The sequence below is a fragment of the Aaosphaeria arxii genome (genome assembly GCF_010015735.1).
Source record: "Aaosphaeria arxii CBS 175.79 unplaced genomic scaffold BU24scaffold_4, whole genome shotgun sequence".
Lineage (NCBI taxonomy): Eukaryota > Fungi > Ascomycota > Dothideomycetes > Pleosporales > Aaosphaeria > Aaosphaeria arxii.
Window position 1 is genome coordinate 50,342 of NW_022983477.1, and position 23,931 is coordinate 74,272.

The following is a 23,931-nucleotide window of genomic DNA, read 5'->3' on the forward strand; positions in this document are numbered from 1 at the left end:
GTTGTTTGGAGTTTACATCTTTCACCTGGATACCTTGAGAGCCTTGTTTCGATGTTTATGGACCTTGTTCTGAGACCGGTCTGTTAACAGATCTTCGACCGTTATGTACTTACAGCCATGGACCATTCTTCCTGCTGCCAGCCTCTTGAGATTTCGTTCGGTTCGCATACCAACTCCTCTCTATTTGACCAAGCTGCGCGAACTTGGTCTCTTGCGCCGAGGGGAGGCATTCATGCTCAGCATTGTTAGGCGTTAGCCGCCATTATTTTATTATTTGTTTCTCCGTTACGCTGCTCTTTCATTGGTAAGGGAGCCGACCAGAGTCGATTGGAGCCAGCTGTACCTGATCCATGTACCCGGCTCTTGAGCTTTCGCTGGCGTGTGTTTATTCAAATGCGCAGTCTAGTAGAGAGACTCTTGAACCTTGACCGCGGCGTTCGGAACACATCGTTCAGGTTGTCTTTATTTGAATCTAATGGATGAAGGACAGAATGGCGGGGGAAATGGTTTTCTCGATTCTATTTTGTGTGTAATCATTCACGATTTTCATGTCAGAAGTGACATACTTCGGGAAAGGAAGAAAGGGGAGAAAGGGTCCAGACATTGCGCACCATGAGTTCTCAATATGATACTATAAGGAAATGTTGATAGAAAAAAGCCATTGGACTATTTATCAGCATGGATGCATAACTTTGTCTACCCGTTGACGAGATAGGCTTTGATCCCATTCCGGGGCTGGAAGTACATGAAGATCTCGGGCATCGCTTGATTCCAAGTATGAACGTGACTAGGTTTTAATCAAATATGATGCTCTGCCTCTCCATCCCACAATATTAGCGTTGATATACATCTTCATCCCATGAGTTGATTAATGCAATCCCCTCCTTCCTCCAATCGTCCTTCTCCTCGTACCCCAACCCCGTGACATTGGCATCGAAAACCCAGTTTTTGCCCTCCCCGTAGCTCGGCCAGAATTCTGCAGCTCCGCCATCACTGGGCACACCGTCATGCACGAACCCGATCCACGCTGCGCTCATCATCTCCGCGAGGCCAAAATACCCTTCCGGCATCCCCTCGAAGGGATTCTCGGACACGTTTGGATACCCATACCCAACGCCCAGTTGGTTGTTGAACACGAAAGCTACCTCTTGGAAATGAGTTGCGCCAATTTCTGCAGGCAGGCCGTGCGGGATGGTATTAAAGCGGTAGCAGTATGCTGGGATGCCGTTGGCCGTCCACGTCTGGCATGTCTTGCGGCGCGACGCTATCATAGTAACGTCACCGTAGTAGGCATCTGAGCGCCTACTTTCGGCCCCGTACCCCGGACCAGGAGTGTAAGACAAAGGCTGATTTGTGGGGACTGCCCCGTACGTTATGTTCGATGGATAGGCAGCTAGAACGGCAGAGGCTTGAGACGGAGTCAAAGGGACAGGCATGGGAACTTGTGTCAGATTTGAAAAGAATTGAGAGGTCGTGTTCATGGGCTTTGGGCCGAAGGCTGTACCTTCGTCGGAGTTGGCGCCTGAGATTATGGGGACATGGACGAAGGCGCCGGCGGCGAGTTGGAGAGAGGTTTTACCCTGAATGAAATCGCCATCGATAATGGGGCTCCATCGAAGGGAACGTCGGGTGCTATTAATCCACGTCGAGAGAGTATCTGTGTCGATAGAGCGAAGACAGGGGAGGATAGAGGTTTTGTCTGGGCAATTGAAGTGCTCGCCGGCTACAAGGAGATTGCTCGCATTATAGTTAAAAGTCCCATAGTTGATTGGATTGCCGGATTGCATGATGGCGCCGCGGAAGATGTGATCGTCGCGGCCGCCGTAGGCTGTGAGATGCATGCCCACACTGAGAGCGCCCGCAGATTCTCCAAAGATGGTCACTTGCTTGGGGTCACCTGCGATGAAGTTAGAATACCAACAAACTGACTAAATTGACTGTAAAACCTACCTCCAAAGGCTTCAATGTTCTCTTGCACCCAAGCAAGTCCAAGTCTCTGATCTCTGAAACCCAAGTTGGCATTTCCACTTTCAACAACCTCCTCTCCATTTACGAACCCAAACATACTAAGTCGGTAGTTTATGCTGACACCAATAATCGGCTTTCCTATCTCTACACTCCTTTCCACAATGAAACTCATGTTGTAACGCTGATCGATAGCGCTGCCCTGCGCGAGTCCACCACCATGGATCCAGAATGCAACTGGCAGAGTCGAATTCTCATAGCCAGATGGCCGAACAACATTCAAGTAGAGACAATCTTCTGAAATGGACGGATATGGCCATTGATCTGAGCCGTATCCTATACAAGCCGAAGAGTATTGCCTTGCATTCAAAGGGCTTGTCCATGCGGAAGCGATTGGCTGGGCAGGACGGAAGCGCAGTTCTCCTACAGGTGGTTGTGCAAAGGGTATTCCAAGAAAGAAATCCTGAGCATATTGTGCCGAATGGACGCCTTCGACTGTGCCGTTCCTAATGCGTACAGTGGGAGCAAGGGGGTCACCATTCCACACACCAGTTCGGGGGGCTGCAGAACCAGAATTGGCCCACAATGATAACAGGAAGAAGGTAAGGAGAGCCATTGCGAAGGTTCTGGAGAGGAGGAGTTTGGACCTGCTTGAGTCGGTCCCCAAAGGGTATTTGTAGGTGTCGTCACTTCGGTGCTTTCCATGATCCATTATCGGCCCGGAAGCAGCTCTACCTGAATCGAATGCCATGATCCAAAGCCGGTGTTAGGGACTCATGGTTAAAGTTTTGGCATGACAGGAGGCAGAGTGAAGGTCAAGGATCACCTCCGCACTCTTACCAAATTCTGTCTCGCGTATCAAGGTTCGCGAGAGCTTGAAAGCGGGATGAGGTGGATATAGGCCCATGCCCGATGTGGAGGTGTGGGGAAGATACATAAACTACGAGGGTACCTTGTAGAAATCAACTACCTTGACAGTCTACGGGTAAATGTCGGCCAAAGCACTCCATGAAATGGAATTTCAGCCAGTCTGAGCATTCTTCTCGCATGGAGAGGACCTATTCAGGAGGTTATTAATATAGAAAGCGTATATTTACCGAGGAGTAACAATGCAACCAAAGACAAAACGCATCCAACTATGCACAAAAACTTCAACAAATGCTCCCTAAACACCAGACTGAATCAATCTAGATCTACACTCGCCCAGAAACGATACCTAGATGAGGTCCGTTAAACGCCCCTAGTAACTGCCGAGAGCAAGATTGGCTGCTGGTTCTTATGGAGTTGCACATGCCTGATGCAGAACCAGAGCGCTATGGTTTCTTGCGCTTTTCTTCGAAGGGAATATTCGCCGGGATAGCCGACATTTCAATGCCCGCCTGTTGTGGGAAGCTACAGAAAGCATTAGAGACTGTTATGTGGGAAGTAGCTCATGTTACTTACACCGAGGTTCACTTTGAATGAGTCGTAGATAAGCCATTGGAATGCCTGTGTTTTTAATCAGTAAATGCACATTCAACACTTGGATTCGCACACTCACCGTGAGTGTGCCAATCATAAAGATTCGCACAGGTAAACCATTCCACAGCCCTGCGAAGCCAATCTTGCTGTAGATTCTGGACATTGCTTGCCCGGCACCCTCGCCAGCCTTGCGATCGCTGTTCAATTTCGAGACCATGACGTCTGGTTGCTTTAGCAAGGTGTATCGTATAATGTTCAAACACGACTTACCAGCTGGATGCGACACAATGGCGCACCCGATACCAGCAATGTAGCCTCCCAAGAAGGACACTCCAGTCTGTTGTAGGCCATTATAAGACTCCTTTGGCTTGCCTAGGGTCTTGTAGATCTGCTCCACCGCCTTTTCGAATGTCGCAAACTTAACCATGGTATATGGAATTTGACGTCCCCATAGTGGATACAACCCCTTGTACAAGCCCGCGACACCTTCTTCCGCAACGACCTTGGACCATCCCTCCCGTAAAGTGTTTGCAAATGGTGGTAATGTAGTCTGCATACGGACCTTGATCGCCTCCAAAGGACAAAGTGCAATGTCTGCCAGGAACTCTGCAGAGGCTGAAGCAGCAAGATAAACAAGGGTCTTGTTCGCGCCAGGAGCCAATTTGTCGCCATAAAGGTACTTGAAAACCTCGTAGAAACCGTATTTCCCGGCTCCTTGAAAGGAATATCCAATGAAGGTAGGCGTCCAACCAAAGAAGATTCCACGGATCCCCTCATTGCGGTAAATCATCTTCCATGCTTGTGTGTTGGATTTGTAGATCTTATCGTCGACCTGGCGACGACATTTTACCTATTCCCTTGTATCAGTACATAGAGAGGAGCGGAAGTGGGCATGTAAGTAGGGACTGTACCAGATCAAGCGGAGTCACCATAGTATGCGTAGGCCCACAAGCTATGTACAGGTTAGATTAATTGCGCAAGAAAGAATCCAGAAGAATAGACGCGTACCTGTCATACCACCGAGTGTGCATGCGGCAAAATATGTTCCTGAGAACATCTCAATTTTGCGCTGCGGCGCGAGCGGGGCGGATTTGGTGGACATGTTCTTGATACGCTGATTGCGAACTATGTGGTGAGAGATCAACTACTAGATACGTTCGTCCAAATGCGGTCTTTCCTTCTTCTCATTAAATGCCCAATTCTAGTAGGAGGAAATTCTAGAGCCAGAAAGAAAGAGAGAAAAAAAGGTGTAGCAGTAAACTGAAAAAGCGGTTGGGCCCAAAGCATTTATTCGTTTCGTCAGTTCTGTGTCGATAAGGTTTGTTTTTGTTCCCGTAGCATCCGCAATCGTTTGGTTGATATGACGTCGAATCGCCGTTGAAGAGTTGCGCTAAGTCGTCAACCGAACAAGCTTGATCAAGCTTGTCATCTCGGCCAAGTCACTCCTTCCCGCCTTGTTCCTATTTACGGAACGTCACTCACAACAGTTAATCATACCTCGTACGAGTAGGAAAACACCAAATGACATCGGGAATGTAGAATATTCGGTGGGGCAACACCCATCTTCGTTCAGATGCGTGAGTAGGCGATAGCAGTAATGGGCTACATTCTTCATAGATTGGTCATGTACGCGGTAGAAGAAGATGGCGTCAGTGCAGAAATGTGCATAGATTATTCTGCTGGACATGGGAGATGGGTCTATATCTTTGCGTCTAGTCACCTATCCTTCTCCACCAGAAGCATTCTCATCGTCCGATTCGTCCTCCCACTTGCCTTGTATGGCCTTATTCTCAAGCTTCTTCTTTGTCGCTTCAATGCCCCCGGAGGTAAGAAATAAGAACGTTGAATCTTTGTAGTTGTCAAGATGGGTGAAAAACGTGTTGAACCTGGATTTGCATCAATACAAGAACCTAACATGATCTTTCGGGAAGGACATTCAACATACTGGTTTCCTTCAGATTCTTCGCGGAAGATGCGCTGGTAGATCTCTCGCTCCTTAAAATCTTCAATCTCCTTATTATACTTATTGAAGTCGATGTTATCCCTGCCATTTTGCTTCGCCTGCTTTTCGTTGTAGGAATCAAAAACTGGCCTTTCCAGTAATAGTCCCAGTCCTGGAGCTTTCGGGATCCTGACTGTGACATTCCCAAAAGACTCATGCATGATCGCAGGATTTGTGCCGCAACGCACGGTTAGGGAGGCCATTCCAACCATCTTGCGGATCTGATGCATCATGAAACTCTGACCATGGATCTTCAAGCTTAGCCATTCCGTATCGTTGATGATAATGGGTTTATCCGCAACTTTGAACGACTTGATGTATCGCTGAGCAGATCGGTCATTAAACTTCTTCTGGACGGTGTAATTGTGAAACTTATGCGTTCCAAGATATATGTTCAAGGCATCCTGTACACGCTTCTGTCTTTCTGGAGAGATACGATAGGCCTTCTTGGCACTCATATATGCCCTCTTCAAGGCTTTGATGGCAGTCTCAAGCGCAGGCTTGTTAACGACAGAGTCGGGAAGCGGAATGGTGCCGTCTGTTGAATCGTCCATCTTTAAATTAGGCTGTTGCTCTTGGATCTTGTCAACTGTCGCTTGAACTCCATCTGCAGATGCTTCCCGTGCAGTCTCATCAACCTCTTTTGAGACCCCATCGGTCGCTGGTGCGTCCGTGTTCGCATTGTTCAACACGCCCTCTTCGGTCGCGGCATCAATCACTGGATCAGGCTCCGCTGCGTCAGTGGCTTCGGTGGAATAAAGGGCCTCTTCTACGAGAGGGCGGATCGAGTCATCAAGACTCTCTAAAATCGGCTTGATGTACTTTTCCTCTGTCTCGGGCCAGAAATGTGCGACTTCGGCTTGTCGTTGACGGTAGTTCTCCAGGTCCTCTTTCTGAATCGCGAGCTCCTCCAATTTCTTGCCTAAGAAGCTGGAAGGATGGGGCGGGAGAAACGAGTGAGTCGGGATCAGGTATTCGTACCAACGAGAATCGCATGCTTGATAGCAGCTGAAAGAACCTGTGGTTCTCTGAATACCCCAAATCCTGATTTGTTCAGAGAGATGGCTGTTGATCTTTTCGACAATGTCCTCCTCTTCGATTATCAACTTCAAAGAGATCACATTCCCTGCGGCGTGAACACCCTTGTCAGTACGAGCGCAACGAACCAGTGAGGATTTCTTGGGATCGTCGGCATTAGCTTTAGATATGGCACCAGCCGCCACAAATGCGTTGAACAAATCCCCCTCAATTGTCTTCTGTCTGTTGTCGATCTGCATGCCCTTGTACCCTGTGCCCGAATAACCCAGAAGTACAGCAACTTTCCGTTTCGGTCTGCGCGCCTCGGCATCCAATTCCTCTTGCGGAAATGCTGCTGGTAAAATGGAATCTTCGTCTTCCCCCTTCTCCTTGCGCTTCGCTTGTTGCGCTTCGTTGCGGCCTCTGCGATCTAATTGATCACGGCTTACTTAGTTAGAGAAGCACGCCATTGCGGAGGGCACAAACTTACGATGCTTCCTTACGTCCCATACTTCTCTTCTTATTAGGATGGCTGCCGTGCTGTAGGTGCTTGCCTTTGCCTCTCCTGCGGTCGCGGTCGTCAAACTTGCGTTTCTTGTCACCATTTTGACCTCCGTCCCCACGGGTTTCAGTCTTTGATGAATCTGGAGCGCGTTGCGCTGATGGCTCAGAAGCTTCATCCATCTTGATGGACGAGCAAGCATGGAGCGAATAATGTCGTGGCGGGCAAGGAGTGTTAAATATCGCAGTTTAAATTTCCTCTGCAAGTAGGAAGTTGGAGCTCCGGAAATTCTTCAAGCGCGCGTTAACTAGTCGCAAAGCAGGCGCACCTTATCGATAAGAGCAATTATGGCTTGGCATCCCGGAAACTGGTCATCTTTCTTTGATCCTCTACTCCTTCACCTGGTGTTTCTACGATATCACTCCCCAAACGCTGCAGTATTCAATAACGTCAACTGTGGTCTACACTCCAAGTGGATCTTGATATACCTCTGTCGCTGCCGCCACCGCCATGGCAGATCCACTACAGCTTGCGAAACAGTTCGTTAAGACGGTGGTGCGCATGTTCTACGAAACCGAACACATTGTAGTCATCGATGCGCTGGTATTCCACGGTGCCCTCACTATATCGGACTTGGTCACCGTGCTTGATGGAGGGAAGAATCAAAAAGGCGCCCAGCGGATCACAGGAAGACTGCGAGAGGGAGGCCTAGTCTCAGTGTATGTCTAACCACACACTTGCGCCGCGACGGCTTTCATTGACATGAACAGCTTTACTCGTCAAGAGGTCCGAGTAGGAGCCATGAAGGCTACCAACCGAGAATACTATTACATTGACTACCGCCGCGCAATCGATGCGACAAAGTATCGCTTACACGTACTCGACGAAAAGATCAAGAAGAATGTCAACCCTTCACAGGAGAAGAAGGATTTTAATTGCAAACGGTGCAAATCACAATGGACTGCTCTGGAGGCTATGGACAGCCCTGATCCGATCCCGGACCGTATCGGTGGTACCGGATTCATATGCAAAAATTGTAGCTACCCGCTCGACGAAATAGCCGACGACGGCGTCGGCCACGATGCTGGTGATGTGCCAGCCAAGTTCAATAAGATCTTCAAACCTATCCTCAATCTTATGCAGCAGATTGATGAGGTTGTGATACCCGCAATTGAAGGCCAAGACGCAGTGGATGGCGCCATTGAACTCCCGCGCGACCAGGAACTCAATCCCGCCGCCCAACACGAAGTTGTGGTAGCACCTGCCGTGCGGCCCACTGCCGTCAGGGGGGTTGCTACTGGACCGGAGAAGATTTCCGTCTCAATTGCTACAAATTCAGAACAATCGGAGGCTGCTAGAATTGCGGAGGCGCAGCGACAGGCTAAGATCCAACAGCAAAACTTGCTTCCTGAATGGCATACCAAATCTACGGTCAGAGATCAGGACTATGGAGAGTCAAATATCAAGACCGAAGCTACTGGAAGTCTTACGCCGAGCTTCAAGACAGAGCAGACTGAGGAGAAGAACGTTGCAACAACTGACTTGGATGATATTTTCGCCAAGATTGAGGCGGATAGAATCAAGCAGGAGGAGCAAGACGAGACGGACGACGAAGATGATGAGTTTGAAGACGTAATAGTCTCAAACGCAGCGACCGAGACCAACGGAGCCCCCGATGCTAAACGCGCCAAACTTGAATCCTCTGCTGCACCCTCGCCGGCAAATGGAGTCACACCTGGCATGTCGACGGGCGACGGGGGTGACGAGTCCGACGAAGACGAGTTCGTCGATGTTTAAGCATTGATTTTGCATAGCGATGGCGTTGGCGTTCTACCATTCAGGCGTTCTATACCTTGTCCTGAATTTATACAAAACCTGCATAGACTCGTATTTCCTCATTTATGTAGCACGGCTACGAGATATCCCATATGTTATTTTACTCATGTGCAGAGTGTCCAGATATTTGATTGATATATACAACTGCAGCGTGATGTGATTTAAGAGAAGATGAGATTTTCGATTCAGTCTATAGTATCATCTAGGTCCTCGTTTCAATGATCTGACCCAAGGAAAAACGATGTTCTTGTGTACGAAGTACCAAACTCGAGATTGGATGCTAACTTAAAGCTTGGCTGATACGCGGATTCAGCCTTACGCGAACTTTTAGCGAACGTCGCATCCCACTTGCTTCCCCGCGACCAGGCATGCATCCCATCCACAAGCTCTCCCTCACTCCCCACGGCACCTGAACCCCCACAGCAAGGGTTTGACCTCAATTCACCCAGAGGACATCAATGGATGTAAAGTTGTAGACGGATTTACAACATGGCCACTCCTCTCAAATCCCTCTCGGCCCTACTCGCGCAGACCTCCCTTGACGACCACGATGAAATCCTAAAGGCTGCCAACGCTTCGATCAAAAGGTCAAAAACAGACATTGATGCACATCATGCTAAGGCAATCGCGCTGCTACACTTAGATCGATTCGAGGATGCCGAGAAGGTCTTTGTGGATGTGCCGGAACTGCAAGACAAGGCACGGTTCGAATATGCATATGCGCTCTACAAGGCAGGCAATGCTGCAAAGGCGGTCAAGGTCGCAGCGGCAGGGGAGTCTAGCACACCTATGAAACACGTTCTGGCACAGGCTGTATGTTGGGATCCCTTGGAAATGAAGCGACGAGGAACTAATGAGGCATGCAGGCTTATCGATCAGAAAACTTCGAGCAGGCCGTGGAAGTATATAAGGAGTTAGCCCTGAAACCTGGCAACGAATATCAAGACATCAAAATCAACTCTGGAGCAGTAGATGCACAACTAGAATGGACTGGCCAAGGAGAGTTGGCGCAAAAGAAGAGACCGGAGCGCGAGGATCTGGAAGTATTCGAGACTGCGTTCAATGCTGCCTGTGGGAGCATATCAAGAGGCGAATTGGCACAAGGAGAGATCTGCTTGAAAAGAGCAAAAGGTAACATTCACCTCCTAAGAAGCATGCTTAGGAGAGTTACTGACCGATGTAGACCTGTGCAATGATCTTTCTGATCTGTCTGAGGCGGAAAAGCAGGCTGAGCTCTGGCCTATTATTGTACAACAGATTTACGTCTTGACGCAACTGGGCCGGGTGGACGAAGCCGAACAATTGGCAACGACGATACCATTTGCGGAGATCAAAGAGCTATCTACTCGCTATATCGCCCAGGTTAACAGCATTGCAGCATCGAAGGAGCATTCTAACCCATACTTGTCTCACCGTTTATTCCATTCTTCACCAACACCATCCAGAACCGACCAATTTTTCTCTTTCCAATCCAATCTCCTCCGACAGGATGAGTACGTGATGGATATCCTGGTCCAGAAGGTTGCTGGTGTGGTCTCATCGACTTCGAAAGTAATTTCTGCTGCTCCTGCGCCAACCCTGTCGCCAGCTGTCAACATGGCCGCAGTCTTGAATGCCGCTGCCCACGCAAGGAATATTTCCGAGAAAGCAGCGTTGAAGAGAATTCTTCCACTCCTGGAGAAGAGGCCTAATGACGTCGGATTATTGCTAACGATCACTAACCTGTACGTCCTGACCAACAACCTCGCGGCCGCCACGCATCTTCTGGAATCCTTCTTCAAGCGCCTCGAGCAATCTGGCAGCGCATCAGACCTCGACGTGCGACACGCACCGGGCCTCGTCGCCACTCTCGTCTCCCTCTACGCCAAACAGGGCCGCCACACACATTCCAAGTCTGAGCTAGCGAAGGCTGCAACCTATTGGCGACACAAGTCGAAATCGCCCTCAAAATCATTGCTCATCGCCGCGGGGACCGCCCTGCTCGACACCCACAATCAAGATTCTCTCGTGCAAGCTGGCGAGATATTCTCCAAGCTCTATGAGCAGGATGAATCAGACAGGGCTGCCATTGCGGGCCTTATCGCTGCTTACGCCACCTCTGACCCTTCGAAGATCCCTTCAGACTTGACATCGCAACTGCCCCAGGTTGAACGTCTCGTTTCCGATGTCGACGCTGCGGCGCTCGAAGATGCAGGCGTACCCACCTTGGCTCCCACGGCAGCACAACCTCCAAGCTCAAGGAAAAGGCCCGCGGCCGAGACATCGAAGTCCGGCAAAGCGAAGAAGATTCGAAAGAAGCTTTTGCCGAAAGACTACGACGCGAACAAGAAGGTCGACTCCGAGCGCTGGCTGCCATTGCGAGACCGCACGTACTATAAGCCCAAGGGCAAGAAGGGCAAGAAGAAGATGGAGGGCCTGACTCAAGGAGGACCGGTTGTTGAAGAAAAGGCCGCGGATGGCAAGCAAGCATCTGGTGGTGGTGGTGGTGCAAAGAAAGGAGGCGGCAAGAAGAAGGGCAAGGGCGGTAAATGGTAGTAATGGATTAGGAGAAGTCAATGAATGGTGATAATCATGTATTTTGACTGACGGAACGGACCTTTTATGGCGTACACACTTGCCCAGCTAGACTTTTATAGTTGGCCATCGGCTAATTGATGGAGATAAAGCTCTTTAGAGGCTTATACGTCGTCTTCTCTTGGGTGCCTATATTTGGATGGCGGATCATGTTATGATGAGAACCTTCGCACCCCACACTTTCGGTCCATAAGTAGTGTGATTGTTGGTCATATCCCCAGCCAGTAAGGATAGATGAACAAAGTCAATTCGTCTTTAAATTCCTAGGGGTTCTATTTCACCCCAAAACTGGCATGACCTCGTGCGTTCAAGCATGGCCTGCTGCTACGTATCTATTTCCCTACAGCATAGGCGAATAAGGTATCTAACTTGAAATTGTTTCCATCTCCATCATGTACCTTCCCTTTTCTCCTCTCAAAATGCTGCATGAACAGTGGTGAAACCGCTTAACGATAAGATGCATTTTGCGCCGATCTGGAAACAGCCACGAAGACTCTCTCTTACTCTTTTGTGTATATGCCTAAAAGCCATGCAAGCCTCAGGACTGCCAGGCCCCACGCCATGCCCAGGCTATCCCAGATGACATTCAATTTGCTGCCCAGTACCTCTTTCCAACCGATTGCGACTTCCACCATAGCGATATTGGCACTCTCGGCCAGCATAAGCATCTCCACATCGAAGATCCAGCCTTCGGAATGCATATACGGTATGATGTCTGGCAGGGCGTTGCGGGAAAATACCTTGAAGCCGCATTGCGTGTCCTTGATCGCGGCGGTACGCGGTGGTGTCATGATGCGCAGGAGCAGGTGAAAGGAGTGCATAAGGAAGTTGCGGAGTTTAGAGCGCTAGAGGTCAAAAAGTTAGTTTCTTGCGTGAATGGAAGAGGGGAGAGGCGCATTGTGTGCTGCCGTAGAGGCGTCCCAGCATACCTTAACAACAGCTTCACTACCAACCAAGTGTGCCCTGGAACCGACGGCTACTCCTTTGCCTTCCTTGTCTTCGATTGCACTGCATCTCTTCACGAGTTTCCCAAGATCTTCGAACCGACTCGCGCCATCCGCATCCGCGAACACCACATATTGCCCTCGCACGTGTCGCATGCCGTGTGTGACAGCGCCGCCTTTGCCTCTGTTCTCTTCCAACGTGATGACTCGTATGCTGCCGTGTGGGATGCTCGTAAACTGTTGATCGGCCTTGTTTGCTGTCCAAGGGCCCGGTTCCGGCAATGCCCGCTTGGACAACTGGTGATTCTTCGCAAACTCGAGCGCCTTCTCGACCGTTCCGTCGGTGGATCCGTCGCTTACGATGAGAATCTCCCATCCCTTCGCATTGCCTGCGCCTGTCTCTTCCTGATGCGCATCTCCATATTCTTCTTGTAGAAATGCGACCGCCTCTTCAAGCATGCCTCCTAGTCTCTCCTCCTCGTTGAAAGCAGGTACTACGACTGACATGAATACCTCCGGCTCTTCAATCGCCGGTGCAGTTGGCAGTGGACCCTTGGATTCAGTGCTGCGTCCTTGACTGCGCTTCAAGGTCTCCCTCTCGGCAGTCCACTTGTCCAGCCAGCAGGGGAGGTTCGTAGGCGCACTCGGTTTCCCGTTGGGTAAGATAGTGATGTATTGCTTCTCCGAAGGATGCGCTGGGCGAGGCCTGGGTGCGACGATATGCAGGCCCATATACGCCTGCGATAAAACATGAATGTTAGACTCCAGACTTGAATGCTCTCGGGGTGTCGCGCGCCTTGGACATGCGACAGCAGTTTATCTTACCCAGAACAATAACGCGGCACCCAGAAGCCCTAATGCGACGAACAACATCCAAGTTGGTGGCATCTCTAGGGGCTGCGTGGGATGCGAGTAGAATTGGCCATCCACTCGTCGTTCAGACATGATCGCTGAGAGAGTAACAATTGCGAGCCCGAAATGGGCGATTGATAACGATTAACGTTTACGACAGGGTCATGGAGAGGTGTCAATGAAATACGGTGCTTTCGCAGAATGCGAATAAATGATTCAATGCTCCAATGCTTGGAAGGGAACGAAATCCGCCTTTGAATAAGTCCCGAATTGTAGTGACCGTATGTCGTGAGGTGCGGAGGTCGCGGGGGAGAGATAGAGCTTCCCAAGAAGACAGGTGGAAGCTGACGTCGCTTCGGGACGTGCCGAGACAAGACCCTGGACAGACAAATTGAACCCCGAACGAACCGCATTAACTATACATATTCGTCGAACGGGCTTTGGACATCAAGTATTATATGTAAGAATGGGTAATAGAAGAATGTACATATAAATACATCATTCAAAAATTTCACTTGTTGCGAATTTTCTTGTTCAAACAAAAGAAAAGAAGGGTAAAGAATACTTTCTGATTGAAATTGATGTATGGTAAAGATGCCCGAACAGGGTCACGTATGGTATGATATGATAATAAATGTTGATATATGGTAAAGTGATAATTACTAACCAATTTTTCTTCAACAGATTGCAGTGTTAAAAGTATACACTGTGCAATCTCAAATCCTTCTGCCCGAATATGTTGAAATGAATCAGTCTTGGTGAGCTCTCAATCTTCAAGCAATGGCTCTCCTCATCGCCCCTGACTTGCGGACGAGACTAAATTTGTTACTTCGGGGTAAAAGCTCGTTTATCGAGTGGCGTGGACCCCAGGGTGGTGTTTTGGATTGGTTTAAGATCATGTCATCTGAATAGGGTTCTATATTGTCTTTAGCAGACTCCCCTGGATATCGTTAACTGTCATGCACCCTCCATAGGAAATGTGAAGTAGTCACGGTACTGCTCACCAACAATCGAGGATATTGAGCGCCAACCATGGCAACGAGTGATAGTATGTCCGTTTCATGACGACTGGCCGGAAATAAGGACAGAGAATTTATGACTGTGTGCATCATACGAGATCCAACGATTGAACTAAATCATGTTAGAGATGTCAGGCGCCAGTAATCATGTGCTGGCAACTATTTCAGAAGGAAGACGTTGGGATGTGCCAAATAGGAAAAGATTCTATACAGCCCATCAAAGAAAGACTGATGAATTGAGAATTACTTGTACTCACAGTAGAGATTTGATACGCAATGCGCAAAATGCGTTCGATTCTTGATCTGATGGTTGAGGCAAGTTCAACAGGACGATCTTCTTCGTCGTGTTCTCGGGCAAACCAATCACTAGGAAAGTATGATTGGCTCCAGACTTGTCCGCGAATTGTATAATCTTCTGGTAGTGGAACAGAGTCGACTTGATCGGGTGGAAACATGGGACTAGGAAGCACTTGTTCCGCTTGTTCCGCCTTTAACAGCTCATTCAGTGAGGTGACGAGCTCCGCCCAGGGTGCGTCGTTGAGAAAGTGCGCAATGCTGGAAATTGAAGAGATAGCAGACAAGAAAGACATGACGACATGGATGTGGGGTAGCACATTTTTGTCGCCGATGCGCCGACAAACCATCTCCATGGTTGACATAGTTAGATGGTATGCTCTTGAGAAGGTGAATTCAGAAGAGAGGGATTCAAGTTTCTGCAGCAAATTCACGTCAACTGAATCCTCCCCAGGCTGAATAACTTCGCTGGCCTCGTTATCTGCTTTGCTTAACTCAGAGGATTGGCTGAGTCTTTGAGGGGTTCGCCTATAGTGAGAGACTACAATTTCACGTAGAATGGATTCGTTTGAGCCATAATCGAAGAGTCCTGCAATGTTAGTGATCCCAATAAAAACCCCCTGTTCCTTCCACTTTGCTGTAACGCGATTGATGTGATTATCTAATTGGCTCTGAAAGGCCTGCCGAGCATCTTCAAAATCCTCTGGGGACAACTTCTTGAAGAGAATCGCGTGCGCCTGAATGAACCGGATGTCAATGGGCAGTCCTTGGGAGAAGGCTGCAGGATTACGGTCCAGTACAGGGTTTAGCAAGGTCAATATGGATTCCCGAGCACTATCAAACGGAACAACACAAGTGAGAGATCTGCAGTAGTAAGCCAGCTGCTGAAGAGCGTTGGGCCTAGCAAGAATGGCCAGGTGATGATACAGCCTGCCGATAGATGGATTCTTATCTGCAGCCTTGCTGTACCATGACCTGGCCACACCGGCCCACGTCTCCCGGTCCCGAAGGTCCTCGTCTTCGACAGCCATCCGATAACGACCGAGATCACCGAGGCACTCAATCCAGGTATCCTCAAAAGCCGGGACAGTCTCATATAGCAGAGCCACCATTTGGTAGGCTAGATAGATGAATGCGAGCATATAATCCAGGCTTTCGGGTAGCCTTAGTCGAAGCAACTCTAGGAACTGATGGATTCCGTGTTTCCACATGCGAGCTGGCATTGAGTACTTGGCAGGTAGGCGACGCAGTGCAGACGAGGCAGAAGGGTGTTGGGAGGCTAAGAAAAAGTCGTGATGCTCATGCAACAAAGTCCTATGCAGCGCAATGAGGGCTTGCCATTGATCACAAGCAAGATTGGACAGGGGCTTTCCATCTGCGTCATTAAGCCGTTGTTTCTCCTTCTCGTTGACTTCAACGCATTTATTCTCAACCATTGTCAGTCCCGCATAGATGGATTTCACTTCGGAGGCGAGCTGTTCTTGTGAGATTGGGCGGGAATCTGGTTGTAAGAGCAGATCTGGAAACCGGGGATCCGACTTTTGGAGTTCAATGAGTCCACGTTGACGATGTTGGGTATGGCCTGTATGCTGTTTGGGGGATGACTTAGGAGTCGAACCTTTTGGAAAGGGCTGGCGGTTTGGGCTTGATGCGCCCTTTTTGAAATGGAGCTGGCTCCTATTCGCCTCGACTGACCATTCACTAGAGGGCTCTGGAGTTGATCGATAGGGAGAAACAGTACCTTTGGCGCCTTGCTTGGGATCGAAGAGGCGGGGGTCCACATGTTTGGATCGGGTCGTTCGATCCGAGGTTATGTTGTAGGGCAAATCTCTTGAATAATCGGGGTCCAGGATCTGGACGGGGCCGGGATTTTTGCCACGACGAGCCTGGAAATCGGATTCAGCGGGCCTCTTTTTCGATGAGTACAAAGAATCTCGACCAGACACAGGATTGAGAGAGAGTGCGCCTAGATCTGGGGTTGAACCGCCACCTGCCGTGGCTTCTGATGAGCGATCTGCTCCAGCATTCCTGCAAATCACAGTTAGAACGTGATATTCGACCAGTACGACGTACACGTAACCGGATCAACAAAACTTACGCCTTTTCGACCGCGTCCTTTACCACTCGGGCACGTGCCTGGTTGGGATCCATAGCCTGGAGAAGGGATGCGTGGTCGGCCTTTGCATGATCGAATACTTGATCGGCTGACTGGAAGATCCTACCTGGATGATTGCAATAGGGACAGGGCAAGGGCTCTGAAGGGAATGTTTCGGTGGTCTTTGCCTGGGTTCGGAGAGCATTCACCCAGCGGGAATGAACATCAACGTTGCCGGCCATGTTCGGAAGGCCGACAAGCGTAAGCTTCCGAAGGGATGATCACACAGGACTGAATGCGGTCGACAAGGAGTTGAGCGTCCGAGATAGCAACTGGCCGCTATGGTGCTTTTCAAAACCATTTGCCCGGGTGGGTAGAGGTCCCTTTCTGGGTTGAGTTGTTGTGACTAGGCACCTTCAGACACAATAAACGGCCCCAGCGATGGTTGGCGGCTACAGCTGGCTTGTTAGCAGGTGGCAAAGTGCATCGGATCGGCAGGAGGATGAACTGGCGACTGGTGGCGGGTGTCCGGTGGCTGGTGGCTGGGAATGGAGACGAAAAGGGATGTAGATTGGATTGTATGTGGATCGATTTGTGATATCGGGGAGTGAGTTGATCGGATTCCTCTATTTTTTTGTATTGGGGGCGAAATGTGGGAGGGTGAGTGGGGAGGCGGGGGGTTTGGGTGATGATGTTATGGTTTTATGGGTGATTTTAAATGCGGTTGCGCTTGGAACAACCTGAATGGGCGAGGGAGACCGAGAAGGATGAGAGGGGGGGCGAAGGGGAGAGCGAGAGAGAGAGAGAGAGAGAGAGAGAGAGAGAGCGAGAGAGGAAGGGAGGGGAATTTGGCCACAAGGTCGGGAGAATCGTGGTACGGCTGCCTGCGCGCGCTACGTTTCCCGCCGGTTGTTGAGAAAAGGGCCTTGTAGCAGAAGATGAAGCAAGTACCCTGTGTGTGTACGCATGTACTTGTGTGCGTGTGTGTGCACAGTAACTTTAATCAAGGTCGAGCTATCGTGCAAACGGCGCGAGGCGTAGGCAGGGAGGCAGGCAGGCAGGCAGGCAGGCATGTAAGCGAGCGAGCGAGTAAGCAAGCAAATAGGCAGACAGACAGACAGACAGAAAGATAGACAGATGGCCAGGTAAATAATATGTGTAAGATGAATGAATGGGTAGTGTGCGAGAGAGAGAGAGAGAGTGTGTGTGTGTACTGTGCGCGCGCGTGTGGTAGAGTGGCTGCTAGCCTTTGTGCGGCAACTAAGGAACGGAGAAGGCGGAGAGGCGGAGAGACTTAGTGTGTCAGGACCAGGTAAGACTGATGGTGGACGTGAGACTTGAATCAAGTAAGTAGTCAGATGAACGAGGACCTGCTGATGGCCATGGATGGGATGGGTGATGGGTGATGAGTGATGAGTGATAAGTGACGAGGGATGCTGATGCCAATGTTGGTGGTGTTGTTGTTGGTGGATGAAGAGCCGCAGACCGAAAGGATTTCAGAATGCGGAATGAAGTAGTAATGGTAGTCTGTGTCGTATTTGCTCCGTTGGCACGAAGTAGATATGGGAGTTGTTGTTGTTGTTGTTGTTGTTGTTGTTGGTGTTGGTGGATTAACAACTCAATGATTACGAGTGTATTTTAAGTAGCAGTGAATGGCTCGTCGAGAATGAACCATGGGAAAAAATGGAAAAAGGACGCCTTGTTACTGTGAACACGCGCTTATTGGGCGTCGAATAACGAAGGGTAGGGAAGAAGGACCGAGCGACTCTGTGCTGTGTGTGATTGAGCTCAACTTAAAGGGCTGACTGGGAGACTGGTGGAGTAATTGGAAGGCTGCTCATCCGAGAAGGTGTGAGTAGGTTTTATTGATGCGATTGATTGAACGATGACGGTGACGGTGACAATGATGATGATGAATGATACTGGGGCGATAGCCTTATTTGCGTGTTGAGTGGTTTAATTACCCAGGTATAGGTACGAGTAGGTACCTGGGTAGTATGAGGTCGGTGAGGCAGAGGAGGAATTGATAGGACAAGATCAGGTTTAAGTGATATCTAGAAGACTACACACAACCAACTATACCAACTACCAGGTGGACAGTTGGGTGATAGATAGTCCATATAACTGTGGAGTATGGATGAGTACTGCCTAGGTAGGTAATTATGCTGTTGTGATGGACATTATGATGTATGTACGGAGAAGTAGTTATAGAGTACGTGGTACGGAGTAGATACCCAAGATGGATATCATCTGTGTAACCGTTAGGCCAGAGACAAAGATTCATTCTCTTTGATCCTGGTAAGAAAGGAATGTGGGTAGCTATGCACAATGCATCCTTCTGGCTGATGGTCTGGTTGAATCGATTAATTGATCGATTGATTGACCTGATTGGGTACGAGTAAGAATGTTAAACTAATATCTACCTAGGACTAAGTACTTACCTGATACCTACACAAGGTATTTGGTGTTCAGGTCCATCATAGTCTACAAACTACAAAACTACAAATACCTAAGTGGGTAACTAATGATGAAGATGATACTTTCGACACTCTCAGGATCACGCGACGCCACCTCGTTATCATCCTCATGCTCGTCCTCCACTTCATTTCCCCTCCATAACTATAGAATAAGGCCATAAGGGCATTGACAGGAGAGGGACAATGTTAATTCATCATAAATTAGGCAGCAAGGTGAACAACCTGCACCATACCTATGCCTCAATAATCCTAGCTCCAGCCCAAAACACCACACGCGCAGACCGACATGAACATATATGCAAGTTGCCTACATCCCACCACCAACCATAACACCAACTGCCTCTACACAGCACATACTCCGTCCGTCCTCCCCGTCCTTCTTTCAATAAAGAAAAAACAAGAATAAAAATAACAATAACAAGGCAAACTTCCCCCATCCTTTCGGATAGTCATCCAGAATCCTCCCGTTTTCGGATTCGTTCGTTCCACACCCCCCTTCATCCCTCATATCAACCTATCCGCCCCGTGTGCAACCACTTCTCACACTCTTATCAAACCAACTTCCTCAGTACAGCTAATCATCTTCCCTCCCCTCCCCTTCCGGGATCTGTTATTCTCACATGTTCCACTGTCCTGGGTTTTGCCGTCTCCGCCTGGTCTTGACTCTCATCGCCGTCTTGTTGATCAAGAGTCTGCTTCTCTACCCCTACATGCTCTTCTACCCAGACGCCCACCGATCCTCACCAGATTATCTACTCTATATGCCCAACCACCCTTACGTATTGCATAAATCAACATCCCGTTAGCAATTGCCTCCACAAACCTAGTTAGGCGCCATCGTAATGATCGTACAGAGCCGCAGGCAGCTAATAATCAAGCCCGACAAGGACATACTCCACCCTTCTCATCCACTGAGTCCTGGCCGACAATCGCTACACGCTACAGCCTTCAGCCTACGGGTATCGACAAAGGTCCACTTCCACGCTGTTCATGTACTCTTCGTCTCGAAACTTGCCTTTTCTTGGCCTGCACAATGATTGAATATGATTTGTTCCAATCATCGACGGTACCTAAAGTACTTGCATTTTCTCACATATTGCATACCAGCTCTCCACATGGCCATTCATTGAACCAATAAGCATACATCACCCGATCTTCTTCTTCCCGGCGACGTACCATTCCTAGGCAAGACCATCAGGCGCGCTTACAGCTCAGAGAACACGACGTCTCTCCTCCATTATTTCCAGCTGGCCCAGCAATATCCATGTCTGTGTTCACTAGGCAAATGGAGTATCATCTACGCACATTCAAGACATGCTATATCGTATCATCACATCCTTCTTACAATCATTCCGTCTGCCGTCATACGAAAACAGGTTCAAAATAATATCTCTGACGCCTTTCGCACGACGCTCTAGCGACTCAGTTCTCAGCCTCTGCGCCTCCCTGCCCCAATGCGAGCCTCGCGTCCTCGTTTTCCTGCGCCCTTCCAACCTCCACAGGAATACGTCGGCGGTTGAGGTGGATCACCTAGCTGAATTGGAGATCCCCATTCCAGTTCCAGGCAGAATTTGACACCAGTTCCAGGCAGACCTTCACGCTTCCTGCTTTCTGCAACCTTATTTTCGTTGCTCATGAGCCCATGTAGTGACCTGCGCCTTTGCCCGGCGGTCAGGGTGGGTCATGAGGCCGGGTCTTTCCCTTCCCCTTAGCGCGCCATGCAGTCAACACTTCGCCAATTATTTGCGCTGCCTTCCCCGTCTTTCGGAGCCTTCCTAGGCCTTTCAAGAAGTCATGTTCCAACGATACTCCGTACACATAGCCACAGTCATTACGAGTATCTTAGCTTCTAGTGCCCTGAGCAAGCTGAGTTACGGAGTACATGTCCTAGGTAGGTAGGTAGGTAGGTACCAAGGTAAGGTTTCTAGAACATGCATCACGTGCGACCTATCCAGTCCAGATAACCGCATCATCCACTCCTTGAACTACTAACGAGAACTGATCAGAGCTCTAAAAAGTCGAATATTCCACTGGAGCCTGTACGGTGTCCTTGCCAGGTCGCGCTAGTGATTGGTCTATGAAGTTTCCATCCCGGGCTTCCAGCTTGTTTGCCTTCATTACCTCGAACAGGGTAGATTTCGGCCAGATCACTAGCAACCAGTGCGCGAATATAGGATCAAATCATTTAACACGTACGACGGTTGAATGTATGTTCCGTACGGTCATTTCAACCGTCATTCATTACAGCTAACGGTTGCATTCAGCTACATTCGGTATTCCAGAATTACTCCATTCGTGTTGACAGCAGGAGATGCAGGACCACGCAGGACCATAAGCGTTGCCGGCACGTAATAGTCTTCGGTTTGCCCGTCACTCCGTTTTGATGGCTTTGGGAGTCAAGCGGACCTATTCACCATCAACACGTTACCCTATTTATGCTTGCAGATGTCATCGTCATGCTTGTCTGCTCATCTTCACGTTGCCTGGCCGTGATCGAGAACGACCCTTGCATTAAATGTATCTGATGTCACGCCAACGTTCTGCTCAACAACGCCATGTGTGCATACATTATTGCACTGACATTTCCGCATCCTGAGTTATCCGTACCAAGTATTCCGTACACTGGCCAAAATAATTTTACTATCTTGGGCTTCAATTGTTGCGACAGAATTGGGACTCTCAACGTCAACGCTCTCTTCCATACATTCCGCTCGCCATGTGATGATACCTAACCTTTAACCGGGTCATAAATACCCGCGAGTTATGTTTGTCGATAATCTCGAGGCAAATTCATTGATAGTCCTGGATCTACACAATGATTGCACAATACTGTGTGGATGCCCGTCCGCTTGGGCATGGCCATTCATTCCTAGGAGGCCGCCTCTTTCGCTTGTGCTTACCGACTCTTTACTCGCGCGGTTCAGCTGTCTGGTATATGGCGAAGAAAATGATTGGTAACAAAGGCAAGACATTTAAAAAAGGCAACTGATACTGAGCGCCATCATGGTGATATCAAGACAGTCAATAACCTTTCGGTACATAGCTGGGGGCCTATGCCTGTAAAACGTGCCCCCCAGTGCCTGCTGTGCCGCAGAAGGATCTACAATACACAGTAAGTCCCACGCCTCTGGTACAGTGGCACAGTAGTGGCACGAGTAGATATTTCTTTCCTTCAATTTTCTTTCTTTCGAATGGAACAGTGTTTCAAGCAAAGATGATCGGAGCTGTTATTGGCGAATATTCTATCTAGCCAGTAACTCAGATGAAGCCAGCTAATCGCAATCTTGATTTGCTCTCGTATTATACTGATCTTGACTAACGATACCTCATCCCGAAAATGCTTAAAACCAAACCACTCTTATACATTGTACCCACTCGCCGCATCCCCCAATGTAACTACTCGTCGTTCGGTCGTCGTACTATCGCTCGAGATCCTTTTATTCGAGTCCTGACATGCTGGGGGCGGCCTCTTATTGCAGGATTCTATCTGTTATGCCGTCCATTACGAATATGATAGTCTCAGATCTAGTTTGAGCCGATGGCTTGCGACAGCCTAGCCCTTCGATGCTTACACGAATATCAGCCAACTAATTCTCCGAACACCGCCCCTCGGGTTCATTCACACGTTCATCCGTGATCGCCTATTCCCCAGTCTCGTCCATGACTTTTCATCTTCCTGCTGCCCTGTCAAGATGAGCCTTGAATTCAGGCACACTACTTCGTATATCAGCCGGATTTCATATACCTGAATTCATCACTATGTGACAAGGGAATGGGTTTTGGTAACACGATGTTTAGTGCATCCAGTGTGTACCAATGACAATTGCGTCTAAAGTGCCTTGGGGAGACAAGGCTAGGCAACAAGGCAACCACTTCGCATAACTGGCATAACCACGATCCACTGCGTAATCGTAACGAGCGCCTAAAGCTTTCAGCATAGATATGCTGGCTTGAATCGACCTGGATCGCCGGCGCCTAGACACAATAATGCCTCTTAGATTGCGGGTTGGTCCCTTACCGGCTCTGTGTGCCTCTTTGGACCTATGACCCCACGGAAGAAGCACAACAAACCATGTGATAGTAAGCGGGGTAACGAGGTTGAACAACCTATCTCGTCTAGCAATCCAAGTGTGCGTATACGGCCTGTTGCATATGCACAATCATCGTCGTGGATATGAACTTGGTTCTTGCCCTGCTGCAAGCCTAGCATTCCGTACAGGCTGCATGTTCGGAATACTAAGAAAGGGAAATAAAGAATTCGACATGGCCAAGGTGAAGACAGTCGATGCCGGAAGTGGTGAGCCTTTTTTCTTCGCTGCAAGGCAGCCAGGTCATGCCTTCTTTGTTCCTTTGAATTACCATAAGGCTGAGGCGAATAATGATCCCACTATAAGGGAGGTATCAATGCTGATCAAAGAGGGCGGACATGCACGTTCATTGGAAGCGCTCAACGCGGGATCATTTGACGGCATAGCGACGCTATATTGAAGATTGGCCATCGGTCAGTTCTATGCGAGTGATCTCTGCCACCTCGCTCGTCTTCAAAGACCGCCATACACCTGTGCGATACGGAGTACATCAATAGGGATTTACGGAGGTCTCGTATGTCTCTCCTGTGGTGTTCGGCTAGGTACATTCATTGACATGCAGGATTATATCGAGTCTTATGGGTAGGGAAATGCCCCAGGAAGTCAGACGCTGAGGGCGAAGGGCACTCGGGCTGTAGTCAGCAAAGATGACCACAGACGCGACAGAGTCATAACGATATACGACCAACTTAGATCAAATGCAGAAGTTGAAAAATGCAGTGTGCTCGCCTTGAGTCGGCGCGCCTGACTAGCCAGAATGAGCAACTTCTGCGTTGCTCAACACACACACATATTCTGCGAGGCT

At 49.2% G+C, this 23,931-nt stretch overlaps 7 protein-coding genes across 7 annotated transcripts; 2 read left to right on the forward strand and 5 right to left on the reverse strand.

Moving 5' to 3' along the window:
* Nucleotides 1–833: 833 nt before the first annotated feature.
* Nucleotides 834–2,902, reverse strand: BU24DRAFT_441061 (alpha/beta-hydrolase; the record flags this gene model as incomplete). Its single annotated transcript, XM_033530408.1, has 3 exons — nucleotides 834–1,897; nucleotides 1,951–2,526; nucleotides 2,806–2,902. The coding sequence occupies 3 exons, from the start codon at nucleotides 2,900–2,902 to the stop codon at nucleotides 834–836; spliced, it is 1,737 nt and encodes a 578-aa protein (XP_033383553.1).
* A 195-nt stretch (nucleotides 2,903–3,097) lies between these two features.
* BU24DRAFT_390536 (mitochondrial carrier) lies at nucleotides 3,098–4,672 on the reverse strand. Its single transcript, XM_033525075.1, has 6 exons — nucleotides 4,435–4,672; nucleotides 4,338–4,378; nucleotides 3,697–4,276; nucleotides 3,506–3,648; nucleotides 3,409–3,453; nucleotides 3,098–3,357 (listed from the first exon to the last, which is right to left on the reverse strand). The coding sequence occupies exons 1-6, from the start codon at nucleotides 4,526–4,528 to the stop codon at nucleotides 3,334–3,336; spliced, it is 927 nt and encodes a 308-aa protein (XP_033383554.1). The 5' UTR covers nucleotides 4,529–4,672; the 3' UTR covers nucleotides 3,098–3,333.
* Nucleotides 4,673–4,871: 199 nt separating this feature from the next.
* Nucleotides 4,872–7,206, reverse strand: BU24DRAFT_449975 (pseudouridine synthase). Its single transcript, XM_033530986.1, has 3 exons — nucleotides 6,936–7,206; nucleotides 5,372–6,889; nucleotides 4,872–5,312 (listed from the first exon to the last, which is right to left on the reverse strand). Exons 1-3 carry the CDS (start codon nucleotides 7,127–7,129, stop codon nucleotides 5,147–5,149), a joined length of 1,878 nt encoding a protein of 625 aa, XP_033383555.1. The 5' UTR covers nucleotides 7,130–7,206; the 3' UTR covers nucleotides 4,872–5,146.
* Nucleotides 7,207–7,337: 131 nt separating this feature from the next.
* Nucleotides 7,338–8,959, forward strand: BU24DRAFT_449976 (uncharacterized protein). The gene is made up of 2 exons (XM_033530987.1): nucleotides 7,338–7,666; nucleotides 7,718–8,959. Exons 1-2 carry the CDS (start codon nucleotides 7,458–7,460, stop codon nucleotides 8,742–8,744), a joined length of 1,236 nt encoding a protein of 411 aa, XP_033383556.1. The 5' UTR covers nucleotides 7,338–7,457; the 3' UTR covers nucleotides 8,745–8,959.
* Nucleotides 8,960–9,146: 187 nt separating this feature from the next.
* BU24DRAFT_390542 (uncharacterized protein) lies at nucleotides 9,147–11,611 on the forward strand. The gene is made up of 3 exons (XM_033525076.1): nucleotides 9,147–9,596; nucleotides 9,650–9,914; nucleotides 9,967–11,611. The coding sequence occupies exons 1-3, from the start codon at nucleotides 9,273–9,275 to the stop codon at nucleotides 11,316–11,318; spliced, it is 1,941 nt and encodes a 646-aa protein (XP_033383557.1). The 5' UTR covers nucleotides 9,147–9,272; the 3' UTR covers nucleotides 11,319–11,611.
* Nucleotides 11,612–11,857: 246 nt separating this feature from the next.
* BU24DRAFT_408450 (glycosyltransferase family 2 protein) lies at nucleotides 11,858–13,246 on the reverse strand (the record flags this gene model as incomplete). Its single annotated transcript, XM_033525861.1, has 3 exons — nucleotides 11,858–12,202; nucleotides 12,287–13,039; nucleotides 13,127–13,246. The coding sequence occupies 3 exons, from the start codon at nucleotides 13,244–13,246 to the stop codon at nucleotides 11,858–11,860; spliced, it is 1,218 nt and encodes a 405-aa protein (XP_033383558.1).
* Nucleotides 13,247–13,831: 585 nt separating this feature from the next.
* Nucleotides 13,832–17,041, reverse strand: BU24DRAFT_173756 (uncharacterized protein). Its single transcript, XM_033521540.1, has 4 exons — nucleotides 16,565–17,041; nucleotides 14,430–16,494; nucleotides 14,185–14,284; nucleotides 13,832–14,069 (listed from the first exon to the last, which is right to left on the reverse strand). The coding sequence occupies exons 1-3, from the start codon at nucleotides 16,801–16,803 to the stop codon at nucleotides 14,213–14,215; spliced, it is 2,376 nt and encodes a 791-aa protein (XP_033383559.1). The 5' UTR covers nucleotides 16,804–17,041; the 3' UTR covers nucleotides 13,832–14,069; nucleotides 14,185–14,212.
* Nucleotides 17,042–23,931: the final 6,890 nt, after the last annotated feature.